The 21,085-nt window shown below is 44.1% G+C and overlaps 1 protein-coding gene across 1 annotated transcript; it reads right to left on the bottom strand.

Moving 5' to 3' along the window:
• Positions 1–859: 859 nt before the first annotated feature.
• On the bottom strand, positions 860–20,512 carry LOC113885999 (pregnancy-associated glycoprotein 1-like). The gene is given in 9 exon segments (XM_027531948.1): positions 860–1,152; positions 3,064–3,205; positions 4,876–4,992; positions 5,912–6,150; positions 7,280–7,392; positions 7,491–7,608; positions 8,584–8,734; positions 9,827–9,892; positions 20,505–20,512. Coding segments are annotated over 8 exon segments (1,083 nt in total). The 5' UTR covers positions 9,880–9,892; positions 20,505–20,512; the 3' UTR covers positions 860–1,002.
• Positions 20,513–21,085: the final 573 nt, after the last annotated feature.

Raw genomic sequence — 21,085 nt, 5'->3', positions numbered from 1 at the left:
ATCCACTGGGACCACCACTTACCAAGTAGGACTGGAAAGGACAGAGCAGGTATTTGTGGCAGAGAGCTGGTGACAGGGGTGTGGCAACAAGAGGGAACCAGCTCTGCATGAATTACCTCACCCAAAATCCCCTGGAGGAGAAGCCCAATGATAAGATCATCTGAGATGGGATGAAGAGAGTCTGTTTCATTACCTCTTATAATTCCTCTGAATGAGGAGGTGGTGGAGTAGGTGGGTCATCACAAACTCTTCCATGGCCTAGACCATCTGCCAGTCGCTATCCTTTGGGCTGCTTGTCCCCAGCTTCAGTCATGTAGTTCGGGAGTAAATTGACAATAATGTGTGCTGCTGGGTCAGGGCCAAAAACCATGTAAAGCCAGTGAAAAGTCCCCATGTCCCTGCCAGAATGCCTAATCTGGGGCTGTACATGTGATCTGAGGTGGGTCATTCAGAGAACACCCTTGAACTCTGATGTCTGAAATCTTCTTTCCTTACTAGGTGATGCCTTCGGGATTTAAAACCCTAGGGCAGGTAGCTTGGACTCCCTCACTAGGTGTAGAAGCCTTAAGGAAGAAAGTTGCCAGGCTAAAACCATCAAAGAAGTGTGAAGCGAAAGAGCGAGAGTGAGAGAGAATTGATGACTTCTGATTTCTTGGGTCCAGTCACTGAAATCTTTGTATTTGCTCTGATTCTTGTGTCCTGGATTCCCAGAATCATTTCAATGAGTCTCCCATTTCCTTGAATCCAGTTGGAGTAGGGCTCCTCTCAATTTTGATTCAGACTTGGTTCTAGAACCTTCCTGATCATTGTATACCTGCCAGACACAAACAGACACACCAATTTGTTTCAGCACCATTACGAGTGAAACCCTTTATTCTTTACTGAGAATAGGGTGTGCAGACCACCAAATACAGTTCACCCACATCCTGGGAAGGAGTGCTCAAAGGGTGAGTGAGTGTATGTTAGGAGAGGCCTTACTGATTCCTGAACCACTCCTAGCATTTACACTGCCCGTGCCAGGCCAATCCTGTCATTTCTTCGATCAAAGACTGAGAAATACAGCCTCAGGAAGACGTCACCCAGGATCCAGATCTCTCTAGATGTCCTCACTGTGTTCTCTTTAAGGGTTGTATAGCAGTGGCTTCTAGAATCCTGGAGGAGTCAGAGACACACTCCAGTCTGCATGAGCCCTTACCGGCACCTCCCCCCAATACCCAGAACCAGCACAATTTGTTTTATTTCCCTCTTTTGGTAAGTATCAAGGGGTTTTCTCAGCATCAGGGGATATGAGAGTTCAACCAAAACCAAAGAGGACCAAGACATGAGGTTGCAATGAGGAAGGGTGTGGTGAGTGGAAGATTTGGAATTGGGGAAACAGAGGAATAAAAAACAACAAAGTCCTACTGTAGAGTGTAAGGAATTATATTCAATATTCAGTGATAAACCACATGAAAAAGAATAAGAAAAGAAATTTTATGTGTATAGCACACTTTTTATCTGTATCACATTGCAATGCAGCAGAATTTAATGCAAAACTGAAGATCAGCCACACTTCAATATAATTTTTTAGAAAAGAACAAGTGTGTCCATAGTTCTCCTCACTCCCTGTTTCCTCCTTATGACTCCTGCTCCTTGTTTTCTCTGTAGAGAATGCTGGTTCTCCTCCTGCATGCCCACAATCCATACTTTATTAAAAAAAAAAAAAAAAAAACTTTTTTTTTTTTATATTGGAGTATAGCTGATTAAAAATGTTCTGAGTTTCAAGTGGACAGTAAAGGGACTCAGCCATATGTATCCGTGCATCCTGGTGCCAAAGATACCCCTCCCATCCAGGCTGTCATATAACTGAGGGGAGTTCCCTGTGCTACACAGTAACTTGTTGTTGGTTATCCATCTTAAATAGATCAGTGCCCACAACACATTCCTGAAGACTTAACTCAGGAACTCTACAAAACCTCCTTTGGTCCGCACTCACCCTCCTTGGCCACTCCAGGCTTGGTTGGGCAACGTACTCTGGTTCCCCTTCCCCACTGGTCAACCTGTAGCCTTTATCACCCTTAGTAAGTCCCCAGTGCCCAGTGCAGACTACCTTGAGATGCCATTTACATGGAATGCAGTGCAGTTTTGCCTGGAACCAAGCAAACCTGCATATGGCTCAATGAGTTTGTGGATTAGAATTCCTGAAATTCCCTCTCTTCCTCAAAGCCTTCTTTGAGCCCATCAGCCTGCTCTGAACTCCCACAGGGAGCTGACATGAAGCCTCCACCCTATCCAGGGCTGAGCAGTCACTGTGCACCCTTTATTCACCTTAGTATCCAACCTCCCCACAGAGGGTCGGGTATCCCAAATCACAAAGGAGGCACCTGGCCAGAGCAAGGGGAAGATGCAGCCGAGTACTAAGCTGACCATGTAATTTATCATCCAAACCAGAAAAAACTTGAGAAGGGAAGGCAGACTGTTAACTTATGCTGGGACATCACACTGGAAATGCCCCCAGCCATTCTCCTTGTAACATGGCCCCAGCCATTCTCCTTGTAACAGGGACTGCTAGAGCTGACTTCCATGTTCATACAGCTAAGGGTTCAGATTCAACTGAAGCTCTTTGAGGACTGAGGACCTTAGTGTCCCCCTCTCCTTGTGACTCCCACCATGCCAGCATGGTGTGGCCTCTCCATATTTATTTCAGGAAGATCAGTGTCCCAGACGGCCCTTTAATCTCAAATGTTTGGTTTTCTGGCAGTCACTGACCCAGCCACAGGGCTCATCAGCATCTGCAATGGTGTGAGATGGCCAGTAGAGGGCGCGCTCCTCCCAACCGCAGCCCGTGGGTTGCTGCAAGTCCCAATTTGAGAACACCCCTCAGTATTGTCCCCTCACCTTGAGGATGTAGGCTCGTGCTGGCACCGGGTAGCTGATGCCGTTGATGGTGAAGATAATAGAGGGCAGGGTATTAACCGCAGAACATGAAACGTAGTGCTTTTAGAGAGAGAGGGAGAGAGGTTGGCCCTGGAGATCCTTGTTGTGTGTGGAGACTGGGAGTGAACCTGAGGCATGACCCTTCACCTTGGAACCCCGTGGCGTGGCGCCCATGAGCTTCTGTATATTATTGACCAGTCTTCTTGGGCCTTTGATCAGTGCTGTTCCGGTGTCCACAAGGGCCTCACAGCCTCCAGAACAAGCAATAATCTTTCTTTTCATGGAGATGCTGAGAAATAGTGGAAGAAAGAGGGCATCAAGGTCACTCTGAGTCTCACCAGAGCTGCCCCCTTCCTGACTGTCTCCTAAACAGCACTTCGTCTATTGGCCTCTTTTCCTTTGCTCTTGACACAGCACCTTTCTTGACATCCTCGAATGCAGTACTTGAATACACCAGGATATTTTGCACCTTGACACAGGCTGGTCTTCCTTCCTAGAAGACTCCACTCCACTTTGACTAGCAAATTTCTTCTCATCTTCCAGATTCCACCTTAATTGTATTGTTTTCGGGAAGTCTTTCCCCCATGTTTATAAGTCTCCTGTCTTGGTCACTCTCTGTAGACCCTTCCTCATGTCTGCTGCTGCTGATGCTGCTAACTCACTTCAGTCGTGTCTGACTCTGTGTGACCCCATAGACAGCAGCCCACCAGGCTCCACCATCCCTGGAATTTTCCAGGCAAGAGTACCGGAGTGGGTTGCCATTGCCTCCTCCTCCTCATGTCTAGCATGTACCAAAGGCACAATTCACTATGTGGGTGAGTCCCTTCATGTACATCTGCCTTCTTAGATGTGAGGGCAAGTTTTATTCTCCTTGCCTCCCTAAAGTGCATAGCACACAGTGCCCAGTGCTTGTCTGTTCAATGACTGAATGAAGACTGAGAAAACAATAAGAAACATCCAGAGAGCTGTACCTGGTGGGGAACAAATAACGGGTAGCACACAGAGTGAAGATGAAGATTCACCAGGGTAGCAGATTCTCATAGTAGAGGGAGAAAGGGGCTCCTCTGGGAGAGGGTTTCTCCCAGCACTGCTCTTACAACCAGCTCAGACCCTGAGACCCTGACCAGGAAATATATAACTAGCCCACAGAAACTCCAAAGAACAGGTCAGCATTTGTCCTAGGGTTTCACACAGAACCCAATCAATTATGCCTCTTGTCCTCAGGTCACTCCTGGATCCCACCTTCCTGATTCTCTTATAGACCCCCCCACTGTGTGCCCAGGTACGTGGGGTGTCTTTTTTATTAGTTGCTTTCATGTCTTAAGACTGCAGCCAACCTCTCTCCAGTGCTGGGTAGCTGCTCCCTAAGGAGACCAGTTTTCCCCATTTGCTCAGAACTTTCCCTGTTCTTAAACAGACGTTTATCTGTACTGAGAACTTCCTATGTCCAAGGTAGCCCTGGACTGTTGGTCATCTTATCATAACTCTGTTCAGGCTGCTAAAATTCTCCCTGATCGTCTGTTCACCACAATGTAGAGTCCTCTAACCCTGCTCCCCACCTCAAAGGGCAGTGGATGCAGCTCTCTCCCAGCTGCACAGACCTCTCTGTACCCTTTTAGGACCCTGATCAGAGCCATGCTCAGAAGGCCTGGGGATTATGAACCCATGGATTGTTTGTGTATCTGTGTGCTTGTGTGTTTATTTGTATGTGTGTTTGTATGTGTCTCTGTGTGTGCTTGTGTGTCTCTGACTATCTATGCATGTTTATATGTGCCTCTGTGTATGTTTATATGTGTCTGCTTATGTGTTTCCATGTGTCTGTGTGTCTGTCTGAGTCATTGTGGGTAGTGTATAGTCTGTGTGACTGTGTGTCTGAGAATGCATTTGTGTGTGTCTGCCTGTGTCCATGTACAGTAGTGGGAGCATCACTTGGGCTGACCCTTAGAGGAAGAGGCTTACCGGTCCATGTGTACACTCCAGCCGCCCGCTTGGATCAATGGCACCCAGTTGAGCTCTCCCTTGTAGTAGCGGTGGTCCACCCCACCAAACATCACCACACTGCCCTCCTGCTTGTCTCTGTAGAGAGAAGTGAGGGGGGATCCTTGGAGGACAGTAAAAACAGCACTGTCTGAGAGCTGTGCTTGTCACCCATCAAAGCTCTAATAAGGTCCCCACGTAGAGATGCAGAAATAGTGTCTGGGAAGTATTGAGATCCAGACTGAGGTCTGTAAGTGGTTAGTGAGTGGCACAGAGGAAGTTAGAAGCTGAATCACTTGGCTGGGCTCCACCCACTATGTCTTCTGAAGACGCCCTGGGCCTCCAGGGACCTGAGTGATCAGACACCCTCAGAGGACACGGTGCTGAAGCTTTTGGCTTTGCCCTTATCCACCTTGTCATTTTTCAGGAAAATCAAGGCCTGGGAGTTCTAAGGATGTGGGTTCAGGTCACCAAGAGTTGGCTCCACTGGCCCGTGACCTCTACTGTCCAAAGGGCCCCACACTCAGAAGGGACCCGACCTCTGATCTCCCTGTCTTGAAATGCCTAATATTTCTTGAACAAGGGTTCCAGAGTTTTGTGTCCCACACTTTCATTTTTCACTGGAACCTACAAATTGGGTAGCTGGTCCTGGGCTCCCAGTGAAATGCTAATGAGGAAAGAAAGATATCCACTATCCTTCTCCTTACTTCCTTATCAAATACATAAGCAAATCCTAATGCTTTTTATTCAACGTGCTTCCTGTTGCCTTCCATTAGCCTTCCTCCTCACTCACCCCAGGAGACCAATTTACTGATCTTGAGCCCAGGATCAGGGTGTGTTCGAATAAAACGTTATTTATAAAAGCCACTGGTGAAGCCAGATAGGGCCCTTGGGCCATAGTTATCCTGGGTTAGATTATCTCTCAGGATACTTCTTTATCAAGTGTTCTATAATTTTCATGCAACTGAAAGCATCTTACAGCTAATTTGGATAAAGTGATTGTCCATCTCAGACTTACTTGCTCAAATAGAAGGCAAAAACAGGCTCAGAAATGGCACCTTCATTCTTCAGGTTGTCAAAGATGGGGATGGCTCCAGAGAAGGACATGTTTGGATAGTTCAAGCCCAAGACGCCATCAAAAGGTATACCATCAAACCCGACTTCTGCCAGGCTTATACAGAATGGCTGGTCAGTACTTACAAGGTCCCCAATCTGTGGGAGAGAAGAGTGTTCCCACTTACAGATACGTGAAGTGGGCTAGGACTGGGCTAGGGTACATTGCCATTAGATCCTCAGAGAGGAATTAAGGCTGGGCTCTGTCTTCAGTGATACTCAAATGATTAGACCAAGCTGGGAGGGGAATTTGGGTTCCACTTGAGAGAGGCTGTGAATTTTAAAACATCTGACCCTCTGAAAAACACCTCCTGAGTGAGTCAAATTGGCCTCGTGGCTTCTGTACAGGTGTGGCAACCAAGTCAGGCCAGGACCCATTGGTGCCACGTTATGGCAAACTGAGTGGAGAAAAAGATAGCCTTCTCTTTGGCATCACTGTGACCTAATGACAAGAATGGACTGCATTCTCTGTAAGGTACTGTGGATTCTGCATCTGTCCAGGAAGACAGAAGCCAAAAACACAATCTTGCTTGCAGGGTTCTATGAAATTACTGCCTGGGGAATTCACCTTTGGGGATATGTGTGTATTTGTGTGAGTGTGTATGAGAGAGAAAGTGAGAGAGCAGAACTACTCAAATAATTTGGGGGAGGCAGGCCATAGGTTAATTAGACTCTCAAGGATCCTCTAGAGTGACAACTCATTTATCAGGCCCCTTGACTTCTCAGGCCTCCAGTTTCGCACTATGGATACCTGAAGCCCTTGACTGCCCCCAGGGTCCCCAGATCAGTTTTATCCTGTCCCCAAACACCCCACAGCAACTTCAGTCCTGAAAAGCCAGGCTAACTCCACCTTTTACCACATGTGTGCCCTCAGCAAGGCCCTTTCTGTCTGCACCTCAGTTTCTTCATATGTCTCATGAGCTAATCAGAGTAACTGCTGTGTGGGGTTGTTGCAGGATTAAGCCAATTATCAGCTGAAATTGCCTGGAACAGTCTGTGAATATAAAATTGGGTGCTTTTTTCCCATTTTCTCACTCCCAGCAAAATGACTTGAACTGCTCATGGGCAGAGGAGCTGCAAGTCCACACTTCAAGTCACTCTCTGGATTAGCTCATCTGCTCATGTGTCACCACACGCACTATCTCCCTAGATGCAGGATCCTGTGGGTAAGATGGCCAATATCTATAGGAGTTAGGCTAGGAAGGGTCCTGCATCTGTTTTGCAAGCAGGGGTCATTCCATAGCCAGTCCTGACTCAGCATTTGTTACCAAACTGTGTCATAAACAAGAAGTCCTTTCATCCTTCCAGTATTGTACTTGATGTTGAAGAACTTTTGGGTATGCCGGAAGGTAGAAGACCGAAGATGTATGAACATAGACTTTGTAGCTGCAGACACAAGAGATGAGTGTCATCAGGTGCCAAGGGTGGAAACAGGGCAACAGGGCAAGTGAAGGATGGTCCGGGTAGGGGCTGTCTGTACTCACCACAGGCTAGACTTTGGCAAAAGACAGGGGGCACCCACAAGTCAGATGAGCCTGTGTCAAAAACAACCTGGAATTCCTGAGGGGGTGTTCCAATGGTGATATTACCCACGTAGAGCATCTACAGTGAAAAGGAGGGAGTAGGTTAGTGCAGAACTGGCTACCCTCTATTCCCACACTACTGCCTCCCTCGGGGTGTCACATATCTCTTGAGATCACTTTCTCACCACCGTGCAGCTCACAGACTTTGGTCACAGAGATGTCTGCATTTGATATATTTTTCCTGTGCTGCATTGTATGCAGTATATTGATTCTATGACCAGGCATTGAAGTGGTACCTCCTGCATTGGAAGCACAGAGGCATAATCACTGGGCCTCCAGGACCACTGGACACCCAGGGAAGTCCTGGTGCCTTCATTTGAGAAGGTCTGTAGTCTCTTCAATCCGAGCCTCAGTGCCCCCTTCTCCAGGAGGTCGTTCTGGATCAACCCCAGCCACTCCCTCTATCAGACCACATCCAATCAACTCCACACAGATGACCCTTTCATTCGACATGTATATACCCTTTGCCTATCTCTCAGGCTGGCATGGGCATTCCTGAAGACAAAATAAGCCCTTTGTCTAATGTAAAAACAGTAACCACACTGTTAAATCCTTATGGCCTTACACGGAATACGAGTTCAGTAACATTTTACTGCTGTAGTTCTTGCATCTGTGGAAACTGAATTCCTCTGTCGGGGGAGTCACAGTTGCTTTGCAGTTGGTTCTACCTTTTGATCAGTGATGGCTCACTCTTCATCTGTAACTGAGTGGCTCACACAGTCCCTAAGGAACAATCGCCCTCAAAGTAATGACACATCTTTGACACAGAAAGGGATGTTTACCTGCCACCTGTTAATTGCCGGGCCCAGTCACCAAGACCAACAGTTGAGGATGAGAGTACTTTCTCCTCTGGGTGGGGTCCCTGTTTTCCAGTGTGTCTGCCTCCTGCAGGAACCCCAACCCCAACATCCCACCAGGCACCTCCAGATGAGCCTCAGCACTAGGCTAGAGCACCAGGGGGCTCTATGGAGCACCATCCCCCCAAAATACTCATATCCATGATGTTTCTCAGTGGGTGAATAGTTAGATTTGACTCACGAGAAGAAATCTGGGACAGACTGTAAGCATGTTCCTTCAGGAAATTGTTCAGTGTGTTTTTTCCACTGAGGGTTTTTCTCATGGTCTTCACTCACCTTAGAGGTATTCTTTCACAGAACATTTGACAAAAAAAAAAAAAAAAAAACAAAGAGAATGCTACAATTAGCTGTAAGTGTTAAGGTATAATTGTCATTGTAATGTCCCTGTGTATTTTCTAATCATTTTTATGAGGCACATTATTATCAGAATTTTATGCATATACCATGGCAAAGACATCACTTTGAATACAGGCTCTGTTCTGTAATCTTGAGTAAGCCATATGACTGTGTGGTGTTTCAGTTTCCCCTTCAGTAAAATGGTGGAATGTAACAATACAAACCCTCAAAATAGAATATCTTGGGGATAAGTGAAGTGATGGATATAAGGTACCTGATAAATAGGAAGTCTCAACATGACAGTCATTAGCATTGCTGTTGCCATCCCACACTATCCTTCTCATAGAACCTCAGGGAAGGAAGTAGAAGGGGGATTTTTATCCTCTTTTACAAGGGAGCAATTTGAAATGCAAGAGGTTTCTGAGTTGACTGTGGTCACACTGCTTGTCAGATATAAAACAGTGTATATAAAACAATGTATCTTTCTCCACTTTGAAAGAGAAGTGAGAGTTGAAAAAAAGAATCCAAGATGTAGGGAACAAGTAAGGGAAATTCAGAGGCTTGAGAAGGAAGTATGTGTCAAATGAAAAATTAAAAGAAAACAACACAGAGAGAAATACATTCCCAGTGCCTTCCAAAGAGATGGAGAGATAAATGACAGTGATATAGAGATGCAGACATAGACATATACACACTTAAGTAGACAAGGAAAAAAGAGGACATGTTGAATAAAATGCAGAAAAGTGCTATTCCACAGGACCACATCGACATCTGCATAGACTGTGCACTGAACAGTTGCAAGGAGTTGAATTTTCAATAGGTCATGACATGACTGGACCCCAAGAATTGTGCAGCCATGCAAATCTACATAAGACCTTGGCATCTACAGTTCCTAGAGCAAGTTACTTATCAATAATAAAGATTTGAACTTTAAGACTCTTAGGGAAATATTCCATTCCCTTCTAAACCTGATGGGTGGAATAAACAGATGAAAAGAAAAATCCGAGAAAGGAACATGATGTGGCTTACAGTCCCCGTACTTACTTGACTATGCACTCTGAGAAGGCCACCAGCCCGAGGAGCACAAGCCACTTCATGCTTCTTTCCTGGCTCCAGGTACTCAGGGAAGTTTTGGTTCTTAGCATGTAGTGGTGACCAGGAGCCCCTAGTTATATATGCTCTGACCTACCCTAGTTTTCCCCTGTAGGCCACTAAAAGATCTAAAAAAACCACAAAGGTCTCAATAAAATCTTTACCTTCATCAGTGTCCTTTGCAAGTGGCCTTTGAAGCTTCTCAGAATACAGAGAATTGAACTGTAATCTCTTCCTTGAAGCTTGGATGGAAAATCAGACTGATCTGCATGGACATCTAAGAAGATGGAGAACCTTGCCTACTTGGAGGAAAAAAAGGGTAAGAACATCATGAAAATGGATACTAGGGGCCATGCTTGACATTCGTGGTTTCAGGTCATCTTCCTAGCCACTTCATGAGATATGCATTCCTATCTTCGTTGGAGATGAGATTGCTAGGAGGATAAGTTGTCAAATGGCAAAGTCAAGACTTCAGGGGCAGCCCAGGGCATACAACTGGCTTTAGGTAGTGGGTCTATTGGCAGACAACAGGGTCACCTATGATGCCAGTCTGCATCAAAGAATTAGGACAGAGCAGTACTTCAATTGCTTAGTTTCAGTATTGGAAGAAATGTCATATACATCCACAAGATGTTTTACATCATCCAGCAAACATACAAGGAAGAACTGTGTGCTAGGTTCTGGGTTAAAGGCTTCGAAGTCAAAGTTGATCAAGACAAAAGCATTGTTTATCTTAAGAGAGCTAGCAGTCTAGTTCTCACAAACTCATGGCCCCTGGAGGCAGTAGATATGGTAATAGGACTAAGTGGCCATGTTGGAATCTGGGCAGCACAGGCCTTACCACTGGGAGCAGCCTTTCCTCCACTTCAGGCATGCTGGAAAGCATGCCAGTTGCCTATGTTTTCAGGAGAATCAGAAGTTTGGATATTTATGTACAATCTATTGATTTTAATGTTAGCAACTAATATTTTTTCCCCAAAAAAAACAGTGGGAACTAAATCTCCACAGTGATGTGCTGAAATTAGCCTTCAGTCTCTGTAGGTCTTTGTTTCTGGCCTAGAGTTGGGAGTGCAGTAGGGACAGAGAGGAATTTAATTCATGTTGGTTGATTTAAAAAGAGACTGAATGCATACTAAACATTCTGACTCACTGGAAAAAAAACCCTGATATTCAGAAAGATTGAAGGCAGGAGGAGAAGTGGAAGACAGAGAATGAGATGGTTGGATGGCATCACCAAGTCAATGGACATGAGCTTCAGCAAGCTACTGGGAGTTGGTGATGGGTAGGGAAGCCTGGCATGCTGCAGTCTATGGCATTGCAAAGAGATAGACACAACTGAAGGACTGAACTGAACTGAACAAATTGAGAACAAGACTAATAAATCTATTTTCATCAACTTGTTGTTGACTAGCTACCTATAACAACACATTACTTAATTGGCTTTATAATTCAGACTCATGACTACATTCAGAGTAGAATATCTTCTAAGGAAAAACAAAAAATACATCCCATCAAAAACAAAAACAAAGAAAACCAAAAGAAAAAAAGGAAAGAAATGTGACACTATATTCAACAACTTCAGTTCAGTTCCGTTGCTCAGTCATGTCCAACTCTTTGTGAGCCCATAAACGGCAGCACACAAGGCCTCCCTGTCCATCACGAACTACCGGAGTCCACACATACTCATGTCCATTGAGTTGGTGATGCCGTCCAACCATCTCATCCTCTGTCATCCCCTTCTCCTCCTGCCCTCAATCTTTCCCAATATCAGGGTCTTTTCAAATGAGTCAGCTCTTCACATCAGGTGGCCAAAATATTGGAGTTTCAGCTTAAGCATCAGTCCTTCCAGTGAACATTTGGACTGATTTCCTTTAGGATGGACTGGTTGGATCTCCTTGCAGTACAACGGATGCTCAAGAGTCTTCTCCAACACCACAGTTCAAAAGCATCAGTTCTTTGGGGCTCAGCTTTCTTTATAGCCTAACTCTCACATCCGTACATGACCACTGGAAAAACCATAGCCTTGACTACATGGACGTTTGTTGACATAGTAACGTTTCTGCTTTTCAATATGCTTTCTAGGTTGGTTACAACTTTCCTTCCAAGGTGTAAATGTGCTTTAATTTCATGGCTGCAATCAACATCTGCAGTGATTTTTGAGCCCAGAAAAATTAAGTCAACCATTGTCTCCACTATTCCCCATCTATTGGCCATAAAGTAATGGGATTGGATGCCATGATCTTAGTTTTCTAAATGTTGAGCTTTAAGCCAATTTTTTCACTCTCCTCTTTCACCTTTATCAAGAGGTTCTTTAGTTCTTCTTCACTTTCTGCCATAAAGGCGGTGTCATCTGCATATCTGAGGTTATTGAAATTTCTCCTGGCAATCTTGATTCCAACCTGTGCTTCCTCCAGGACAGTGTTTTCATGATGTACTCTGCATACAACTTAAATAAACAGGGTGACACTATACAACCATGACATACTCCTTTCCTATTTGGAACCAGTCTGTTGTTAAATGTCCAGTTCTAACTGTTGATACCTGGTCTGCATATAGGTTTCTCAAGAGGGAGGTCCATTGGTCTGGTATTCCCATCCCTTTCAGAATTTTCCACATTTTATTGTGATCCATAGAGTCAAAGGCTTTGGCATAGTCAGTAAAGCAGAAGAAGGTGATTTTCTGGAATTCTCTTGCTGTTTTGATAATCCATCAGATGTTGTCAATATGATGTCTGGTTCCTCTGACTTTTCTAAAACCAGCTTGATCATTTGGAAGTTCATGGTTCATGTACTGCTGAAGCCTGGCTTGGATAATTTTGAGCATTACTTTACTAGCGTGTGAGATGAGTGCAATTGTGCTGTAGTTTGAGCATTCTTTGGTACTGCCTTTCTTTGGGATCAGAATGAAAACTGACCTTTTCCAATCCTGTGGCCACTGCTGAGTTTCCAAATTTGCTGGCATAGTGAGTACAGCACTTTCACAGCATCATCTTTCAGGATTGAAAGAGCTCAACTGGAATTCCATCACCTCCACTAGCTTTGTTCATAATGATGCTATCTATGGCCCATTTGACTTCACATTCCAGGATGTCTGGCTATAGGTGAGTGATCACACCATCGTGATTATCTGGGTCATGAAGATCTGTTTTGTACCGTTCTTCTGTGTATTCTTTCCAGCTCTTCTTAATATCTTCTGCTTCTGTTAGGTCCATACCATTTCTGTCCTTTATTGAGCCCATCTTTGCATGGACTATTCCCTTGGTATCTCTAATTTTCTTGAAGAGATCTCTAGTCTTTCCCATTCTATTGTTTTCCTCTATTTCTTTGCATTGAATGCTGAGGAAGGCTTTCTTATCTCTCCTTGCTATTCGTGGGAACTCTGCATTCAAATGGGTATATCTTTGCTTTTCTCCTTTGATTTTTGCTTCCCTTCTTTTCACAGCTATCTGTAAGGCCTCCTCAGACAGCCATTTTGTTATTTTGCATTTCTTTTTCTGGGGATGGTCTTGATTCCTGTCTCCTGTACAATGTCATGAACCTCTGTCCATAGTTCATCAGGCATTCTGTCTATTAGATCTAGTCCCTTAAATCTATTTCTCACTTCCTCTGTATAGTCATAAGGGATTTGATTTAGGTCATATGTGAATGTTTTAGTGCTTTTCTCCACTTTCTTCACTTTCAGTCTGAATTTGGAAATAAGTGTGTTCATGTTCTGAGCCACCGTCAGCTCCCAGTCTTGTTTCTGCTGACTGTATAGAGCTTCTCCATTTTTGGCTGCAAAGCATATAATAAATCTGATTTTCGTGTCGACCATCTGGTGATGTCCATGTGTAGAGTCTTCTCTTGTGTTGTTGGAAGAGGGTGTTGGTTATGACCAGTGCATTCTCTTTGTAGAACTCTATTAGCCTTTGCCCTGCTTCATTCTGTACTCCAAGGCCAAATTTTTGTGTTACTCCTGGTGTTTCTTGACTCCTACTTTTGCATTCCAGTCCCCTATGATGAAAATGACATCTTTTAGGAGTTTTAGTTCTAGAAGGTCTTTTAGGTCTTCATAGAACTGTTCAACTTCAGCTTCTTCAGCATTACTGATCAGGGCATAGACTTGGATTACCATCACATTGAATGGTTTGCCTTGGAAACGAACAGAGATCATACTGTCATTTTTGAGATTGCATCCAAGTACTGTATTTGAGACTCTTTTGTTAACTATGTTATCTACTCCATTTCTTCTAAGGGATTCCTGCCCACAGTAGTAGATATAATGGTCATCTGAGTTAAATTTCCGATTCCAGTCCATCTTAGTTCTTGGATTCCTCGAATGTCTATGTTCACTCTTGTCATCTCCTGTTTGACTACTTCTAATTTCCCTTGTAGAGAGCAATATTGCATAGGAACCTGGATTGTAAGGTCCATGAATCAAGGCAAATTGGGAGCCACTAGGGAATCCCAATTTGCCTTGATTCATGGACCGTACAATCCAGGTTCCTGTGCAATATTGCTCTCTACAGCATCTTATCTTGCTTCTATCACCAGTCCCACCCTCAACTGGGTGTTGTCTTTGTTTTGGCTCCATCCCTTCATTCTTTCTGAAGTTATTTCTCCACTGATCTCCAGTAGCATATTGGGCACCTACTGACCTGGGGAGTTCATCTTTCAGTGTTCTATCTTTTTGCCTTATCATACTGTTCATGGGGTTCTCAAGGCAAGAATATTGAAGTGGTTTGCCATTCCCTTCTCCAGTGGACCACATACACTCCACCATGACCCGTCCGTCTTGGGTGTCCCCACAGGGCATGGCTTAGTTTCATTGAGTTAGACAAGGCTATGATCCGTGTGACAGATTGGCTTGTTGTCTGTGATTGTGGTTTCAGTCTGTCTGCCCTCTGATTCCCTCTCTCAGTGCCTACCCTCTTATTTGGTTTTCTCTTACCTTGGACGTGGGGTATCTCTTCATGGCTGCTCCTGCAAAGTGTAGCCACTGCACCATACCTTGGATGTAGGGTAGCTCCTCTCGGCTGCTGGCCCTGATTTGGATGTGGGGTACTTCCTCTTCACCAGGCTTCTGCATTGCCATTGCAGCTGCCATGCATCTGCACCACCATCAGAGCTGAGGAGAGCAATATTTCAACAACTTATTGTTCCCAATATTGTTTCTGTTATTGTGACTTAGTCATATGTATGTTAACAAGTAAAAGCAAGACAATAATTAAAACTAATGTTCAGAAGTAAGACTTTCAGTGGCTAGAAAAAGAGGTTCACACATAACATAAAGAAGTTTAATTCAAACCGTGCTGTCTTAAATCTTGAACTGAAAGCATAAGTTTGTACCAACTAATTATACTCCTTTTTATTTAATTTTTAAGGAAAATGTGTGCTTCCTACTCTGACCACTATAAAGCCTAGAAGCAATGACAACTTGATAACAGTGACTATTCTGAGGTCTAACGTGTAGCTTCTAAATGCATTTCCCATCAGACAATGCATGGTTTCTTAGAGATGGCTGATTTTAGGACTGGGTAAAGAAATGCACAGATTAATCTTGGGAATCTTGAAGGACCAGAAAGCTGAGGGACTTCAAAGACCAATGGGACCTGGACAGAAAGTTGAGGAATCTAAATGAAAAGGCCAAACATCTACCAGTTTGTTGGGCAGAATGATGTTTCTGCTTCTCAACACACTGTTTGTCATAGCTTTCCTGCCAAGAAGCAATCACCCTCTGATTTCATGGCTGCAGGCACCATCCACAGTGGTTTTAGAGGCTAAGATGAAGAAATCTGTCACTGCTTCCACCCTTTCTTCTTCTATTTGCCATGAAGGATGGGGCTGGATCTCATGATTTTAGTTTATTTAATATTTAATTTTAAGCTGGCTGAATGTGTCCAAATGTTAACAGGCAACATCTTATTTGTCACTGTGATACATGGCTAGGGCACCAACTCACCATTCTGAGCACCAAGAAAGGAAAACAGTCAACAATATTTATGCTATTTTTGTTTCTATTAAGCATAGATTATATAACTACAAACAGTTCCACAAAAACAAGCTAGACTGACCCTTCTGGGGGTGATGAGACAGTGATGGAGAGCTGCTATAATATAGATGAAGCCTCACTCACTGACCTGCAGCTCAGCTCCTGCTGTGGAGGTCTGGTTTCTAATAGACCAAGGACTGGTACTGGTCCTGACCCACTGTGCTGGTATTGTGGACTCCTGCTCTAAACCCCATAGTGGGACATTCTGTAAGACAAACCACCCTGCTTCCTCCCTGTTTCTGAACAGATAAATGACATTATAATTGGGAGAGGAACAGTTCAGTTCAGATCATTTCAGTTCAGTCACAGTCGTGTCCGACTCTTTGCAACCCCATGAATCACAGCACGCCAGGCCTCCCTGTTCATCACCAACTCCCAGAGTTCACTCAGACTCACGTCCATCGAGTCAGTGATGCCATCCAGCCATCTCATCCTCTGTCGTCCCCTTCTCCTCCTGCCCCCAATCCCTCCCAGCATCAGAGTCTTTTCCAATGAGTTAACTCTTTGCATGAGATGGCCAAAGTACTGGAGTTTCAGCTTCAGCATCATTCCCTCCAAAGAAATCCCAGGGCTGATCTCCTTCAGAATGGACTGGTTGGATCTCCTTGCAGTCAAAGGAACTCTCAAGAGTCTTCTGCAACACCATAGTTCAAAACAATCAATTCATCGGCTCTCAACCTTCTTCACAGTCCAACTCTCACATCCATACATGACCACTGGAAAAACCGTAGCCTTGACTAGAAGGACCTTTGTTGGCAAAGTAATGTCTCTGCTTTTGAATATGCTATACAACTTGGTCAAAACTTTCCTTCCAAAGAGTAAGCATCTTTTAATTTCATGGCTGCACTCACTATCTACAGTGATTTTGGAGCCCCCAAAAATAAAATCTGACATTGTTTCCACTGTTTCCCCATCTATTTCCCATGAAGTGATGGGATTGGATGCCATGATCTTCGTTTTCTGAATGTTGAGTTTTAAGCCAACTTGTTCACTCTCCTCTTTCACTTTCATCAAGAGGCTTTTTAGTTCCTCTTCACATTCTGCCATAAGGGTGGTGTCATCTGCATATCTGAGGTTATTGATATTTCTCCCAGCAATCTTGATTCCAGCTTGTGTTTCTTCCAGCCCAGTGTTTCTCATGAAGTACTCTGCATATAAGTTAAATAAGCAGGGTGATAATATACAGCCTTGATGTACCCCTTTTCCTATTTGGAACCAGTCTGTTATTCCATGTCCAGTTCTAACCGTTCCTTCCTGACTTGCATACAGGTTTCTCAAGAGGCAGATCAGGTGGTCTGGTATTCCCATCTCTTTCAGAATTTTCCACAGTTTATTGTGATCCACACAGTCAAAGGCTTTGGCATAGTCAATAAAGCAGAAATAGATGTTTTTCTGGAACTCTCTTGCTTTTTTTATGACCCAGAGGATGTTGGCAATTTGATCTCTGGTTCCTCTGCCTTTTCTAAAACCAGCTTGAACATCAGGAAGTTCGCGGTTCACGTATTGCTGAAGACTAGCTTGGAGAATTTTGAGCAATACTTTACTAGCATGTGAGATGAGTGCAATTGTGCGGTAGTTTGAGCATTCTTTGGCATTGCCTTTCTTTGGGATCAGAATGAAAACTGAACTTTTCCAGTCCTGTGGCCACTGCTGAGTCTTCCAAATTTACTGGCACAGTGAGTACAGCACTTCCACAGCATCATCTTTTAGGATTTGAAATAGCTCAAGTGGATTTCCATCACCTCCACTAGCTTTGTTCTTAGTGATGCTTTCTAAGACCCACTTGACTTCACATTCCAGGATGTCTGGCTCTAGGTCAGTGATCACACCATCGTGCTTATCTGGGTCATGAAGATCTGTTTTGTACAGTTCTTCTGTGTATTCTTTCCACCTCTTCTTAATATTTTCTGCTTCTGTTAGGTCCATGCCATTTCTGTCCTTTATCGAGTCTATCTTTGCATGAAATGTTCCTTTGGTATCTCTAATTTTCTTGAAGAGATCTCTAGTCTTTCCCATTCTGTTGTTTTCCTCTATTTCTTTGCATTGATTGCTGAGGAAGGCTTTCGTATCTCTTCTTGCTATTCTTTGGAACTCTGCATTTAGATGCTTATATCTTTCCTTTTCTCCTTTGCTTTTCACTTCTCTTCTTTTTACAGCTATTTGTAAGGCCTCCCTGGACAGCCATTGCTTTTTTACCTTTCTTTTCCATGGGGATGGTCTTGATTCCTGTCTCCTGTACAATGTCACGAACCTCATTCCATAGTTCATCAGGCACTCTATCTATCAGATTTAGGCCCTTAAATCTATTTCTCACTTCCACTGTATAATCATAAGGGATTTGATTTAGGTCATACCTTAATGGTCTAGTGGTTTTCCCTACTTTCTTCAATTTAAGTCTGAACTTGGCAATAAGGAGTTCATGATCTCAGTCACAGTCAGCTCCTGGTCTTGTTTTTGTTGATTGTATAGAGCTTCTCCATCTTTGGCTGCAAAGAATATAATCAATCTCATTTTGGTGTTGACCATCTGGTGATGTCCATGTGTAGAATCTTCTCTTGTTTTATTGGAAGAGGGTGTTTGCTATGACCAGTGCATTTTCTTGGCAAAACTCTATTAGTCTTTGCCCTGTTTATTTCATCTTAAGAGAGAACAACCAAGTGCAACATATGACTACATTCTTCAATAAACTGTGAAAAGACATCTGCTTTTTGAGAATAGGGAAATTTGCACATGGACTGGATATAAAATGTTCATTTTATTGGGAACAAAAGAGCATTTTTTTCATATCCTATCATTCTACCAAAAATACTCATTATATATATTTTGTGAAATGTTCATCTTTTCCCAAAATACTTCAGGAAAAATGAATAAGGGGTAAAAGAGGGAATGAAATGATGGTCTCTCTTGAATTAAAAAGAGATACCTCCTACACGATGCATAGCTGCTATGGATGAATTGTGTCCATCCTTGACTCCCAGTGTGATGGTATTAGGAATTAGGGCCTCTGGGAGGTACCCAGGTTGACATGGTATTTTGATGGTAGTCCCTAATGATGGGATTAGCCTCTCCCTATTTTTCTCTCTTATTCTCCCTCTTCTTCCTTCCCTTCAGCCACCACATGTGAAAACATAGCAAGAAGAGAAAGACGGATGCAAGTCAAGAATGTCTTCCCTGGGAACTCAATTGGCCACCACCTTGATGTTGCATAGTCTCCAGTCTATGACAACCTGTGAGACTAGGAGGTTAGTTTTGTAGTTATTGATGCCAAATGATGAAATATAGGGTTCATGACACCCGTCTTTCTTATATTTGTTATGTTTTAAATTGTTTTGCAGTAAGAAGTTTATAAAGAGTCCATTTTGAAGTTTCTGTCTTAGCGATACCCTTAGGAGCCCAAGATAGCAGATTCAGGCAGGTCCCCAATGAATGAGTGGTTGGAGGACCACATGCTCCTTACCCCAACTCATCTCTTGTCATCTGAAAACTGTCCCCACACCTGACACCCTTAACGCTCCCCGGCCCCCGCCCCCCACCACCATCTGCATCGCCATTCCTCTGCTAAGCTGAGTCATCTAGCTGGAGATGTTGATGACTCAGGACAGGGTCTGGAAACAGAAAGAATACAGATATTTTTAGAAAGAAAAACTGGGCAGACCCATCTTGGTTTTCCCTTCTTTAGTGCAATCTGCAGGTGAGGGATTGGGGCTGGGTAGGGAGGGAGCCACAAGTGGGACTACATAGATATCTACAAGTGAAGGGAGTAGGAATTCAGAACCCAGTAACCAGGAGGTGGGCAGCTTGCACAGGACCCAGGAGGGAAAGAAGAAGCACTGGGGAAAGAATAGTGCCTACTTGAGGGCCAGACCTTCTTGAGTCTTTCAGTTAAACTTGGAGGTCACGTCCTTCCTGCTGGAATTCCTGCTCCAGAGGTGGAGGGGAGAGAGCTGTACTCATTCCTAATGACTCACAGGGAGAGGGCCTCCCCCAGAGACCCTTTGATTCAACTCTAACTGTGGGTATCATCCCAAGGCAGAGAGCAAATGGCAGATCATCCAAAAAAATGACATACTTTAAATAGTATTTAAAATATTACAAATTTTGTTTAAGAGTCCTGACATATCTAGTTCCCAGAGTTTTTTAGGAGAGATGATTCATTAGCCTAATTTGGGTTTCTGCTGAGGAATACACAAGCTTCCCCATTGGTAACTCTGACTTATAAATACCTGATCTCATCCCACAGAACCCAAATGATGGTAAGTTCCAGTGGGCAAGGCCTCTAAGATCCTTGGTGTCACAGCAGTTGTGTGCCAAGCGGTCTGCCACTCCCAGTCCTGAGCCCAGAACCCATGAACATCAATAGACAGTTACAGCCCCCTGCCCACCAGAGGCAGCCTCAGCATTCTCAGAAACATGCACCTCTGATCCACTTGTCCACTGATTGGCATTGAGCCTCAGACTGGAACAAGTGTTCTGCAGCAAGTCCAGTCTCCCTCATCCAAGAGATGAGAAACTGAACCCTGGGGTGTATGACTCACCTTAAAGCTGCAGGTAAGTTAGTGAAGACTTGGACCCAGGAACTCTGGTTCCCAGGCTAGGAAACTTCCAAGAACGGAAAGATGAGAGAAAGATCAATTGCATCCACTGCTGGGTAGCTCTTAGATGTCTGCAAGCACCAGAGTGGAAGTTTCTTTCCCATTGCCCTTCAAGTCTGGTTCTGATTTTATTAGCAGACCTGCCTCCATGTAACAGCAGGAAAGCAATATTCAGGGCTGTTTCTTCTTGGTTCCAGGGACAGTGGGAAGGCCAGCTGTAGTGACCCTAGGAGGTAGTTGAGAAGGTGCTGAGTGACTCACTATCAATTCAGATCCCCAGAGCTCCCACTAGACCTTCACACAAGACAGACCCTTGGCTGACTGGATAACATGAACCTGCATTCAGAGCAAGAAGCGTTCTCTTCTTAGCATTCTGGAAACTTAGATAAGTGCCTTATGTTTCCTCAGGGAACACCTGCCTGAGCGAGGTTGGGGTCTGAGTCTAGCCTGAATGCAGAAGATGTGTTCCCTCTTTGATGCTTCAAATAGACCTTGGAGATTCAATAGCCTTGAGAGAATTACAATCACCCTTATATTTTATAGGGACTTTGCTTTATGAATCTGGTTGGAGAAAAAGGACAGAAACACA

This window comes from Bos indicus x Bos taurus, chromosome 29 (assembly GCF_003369695.1).
Source record: "Bos indicus x Bos taurus breed Angus x Brahman F1 hybrid chromosome 29, Bos_hybrid_MaternalHap_v2.0, whole genome shotgun sequence".
Classification (NCBI taxonomy): Eukaryota; Metazoa; Chordata; class Mammalia; order Artiodactyla; family Bovidae; genus Bos; species Bos indicus x Bos taurus.
This window is presented reverse-complemented; position numbering and strand designations above follow the sequence as displayed.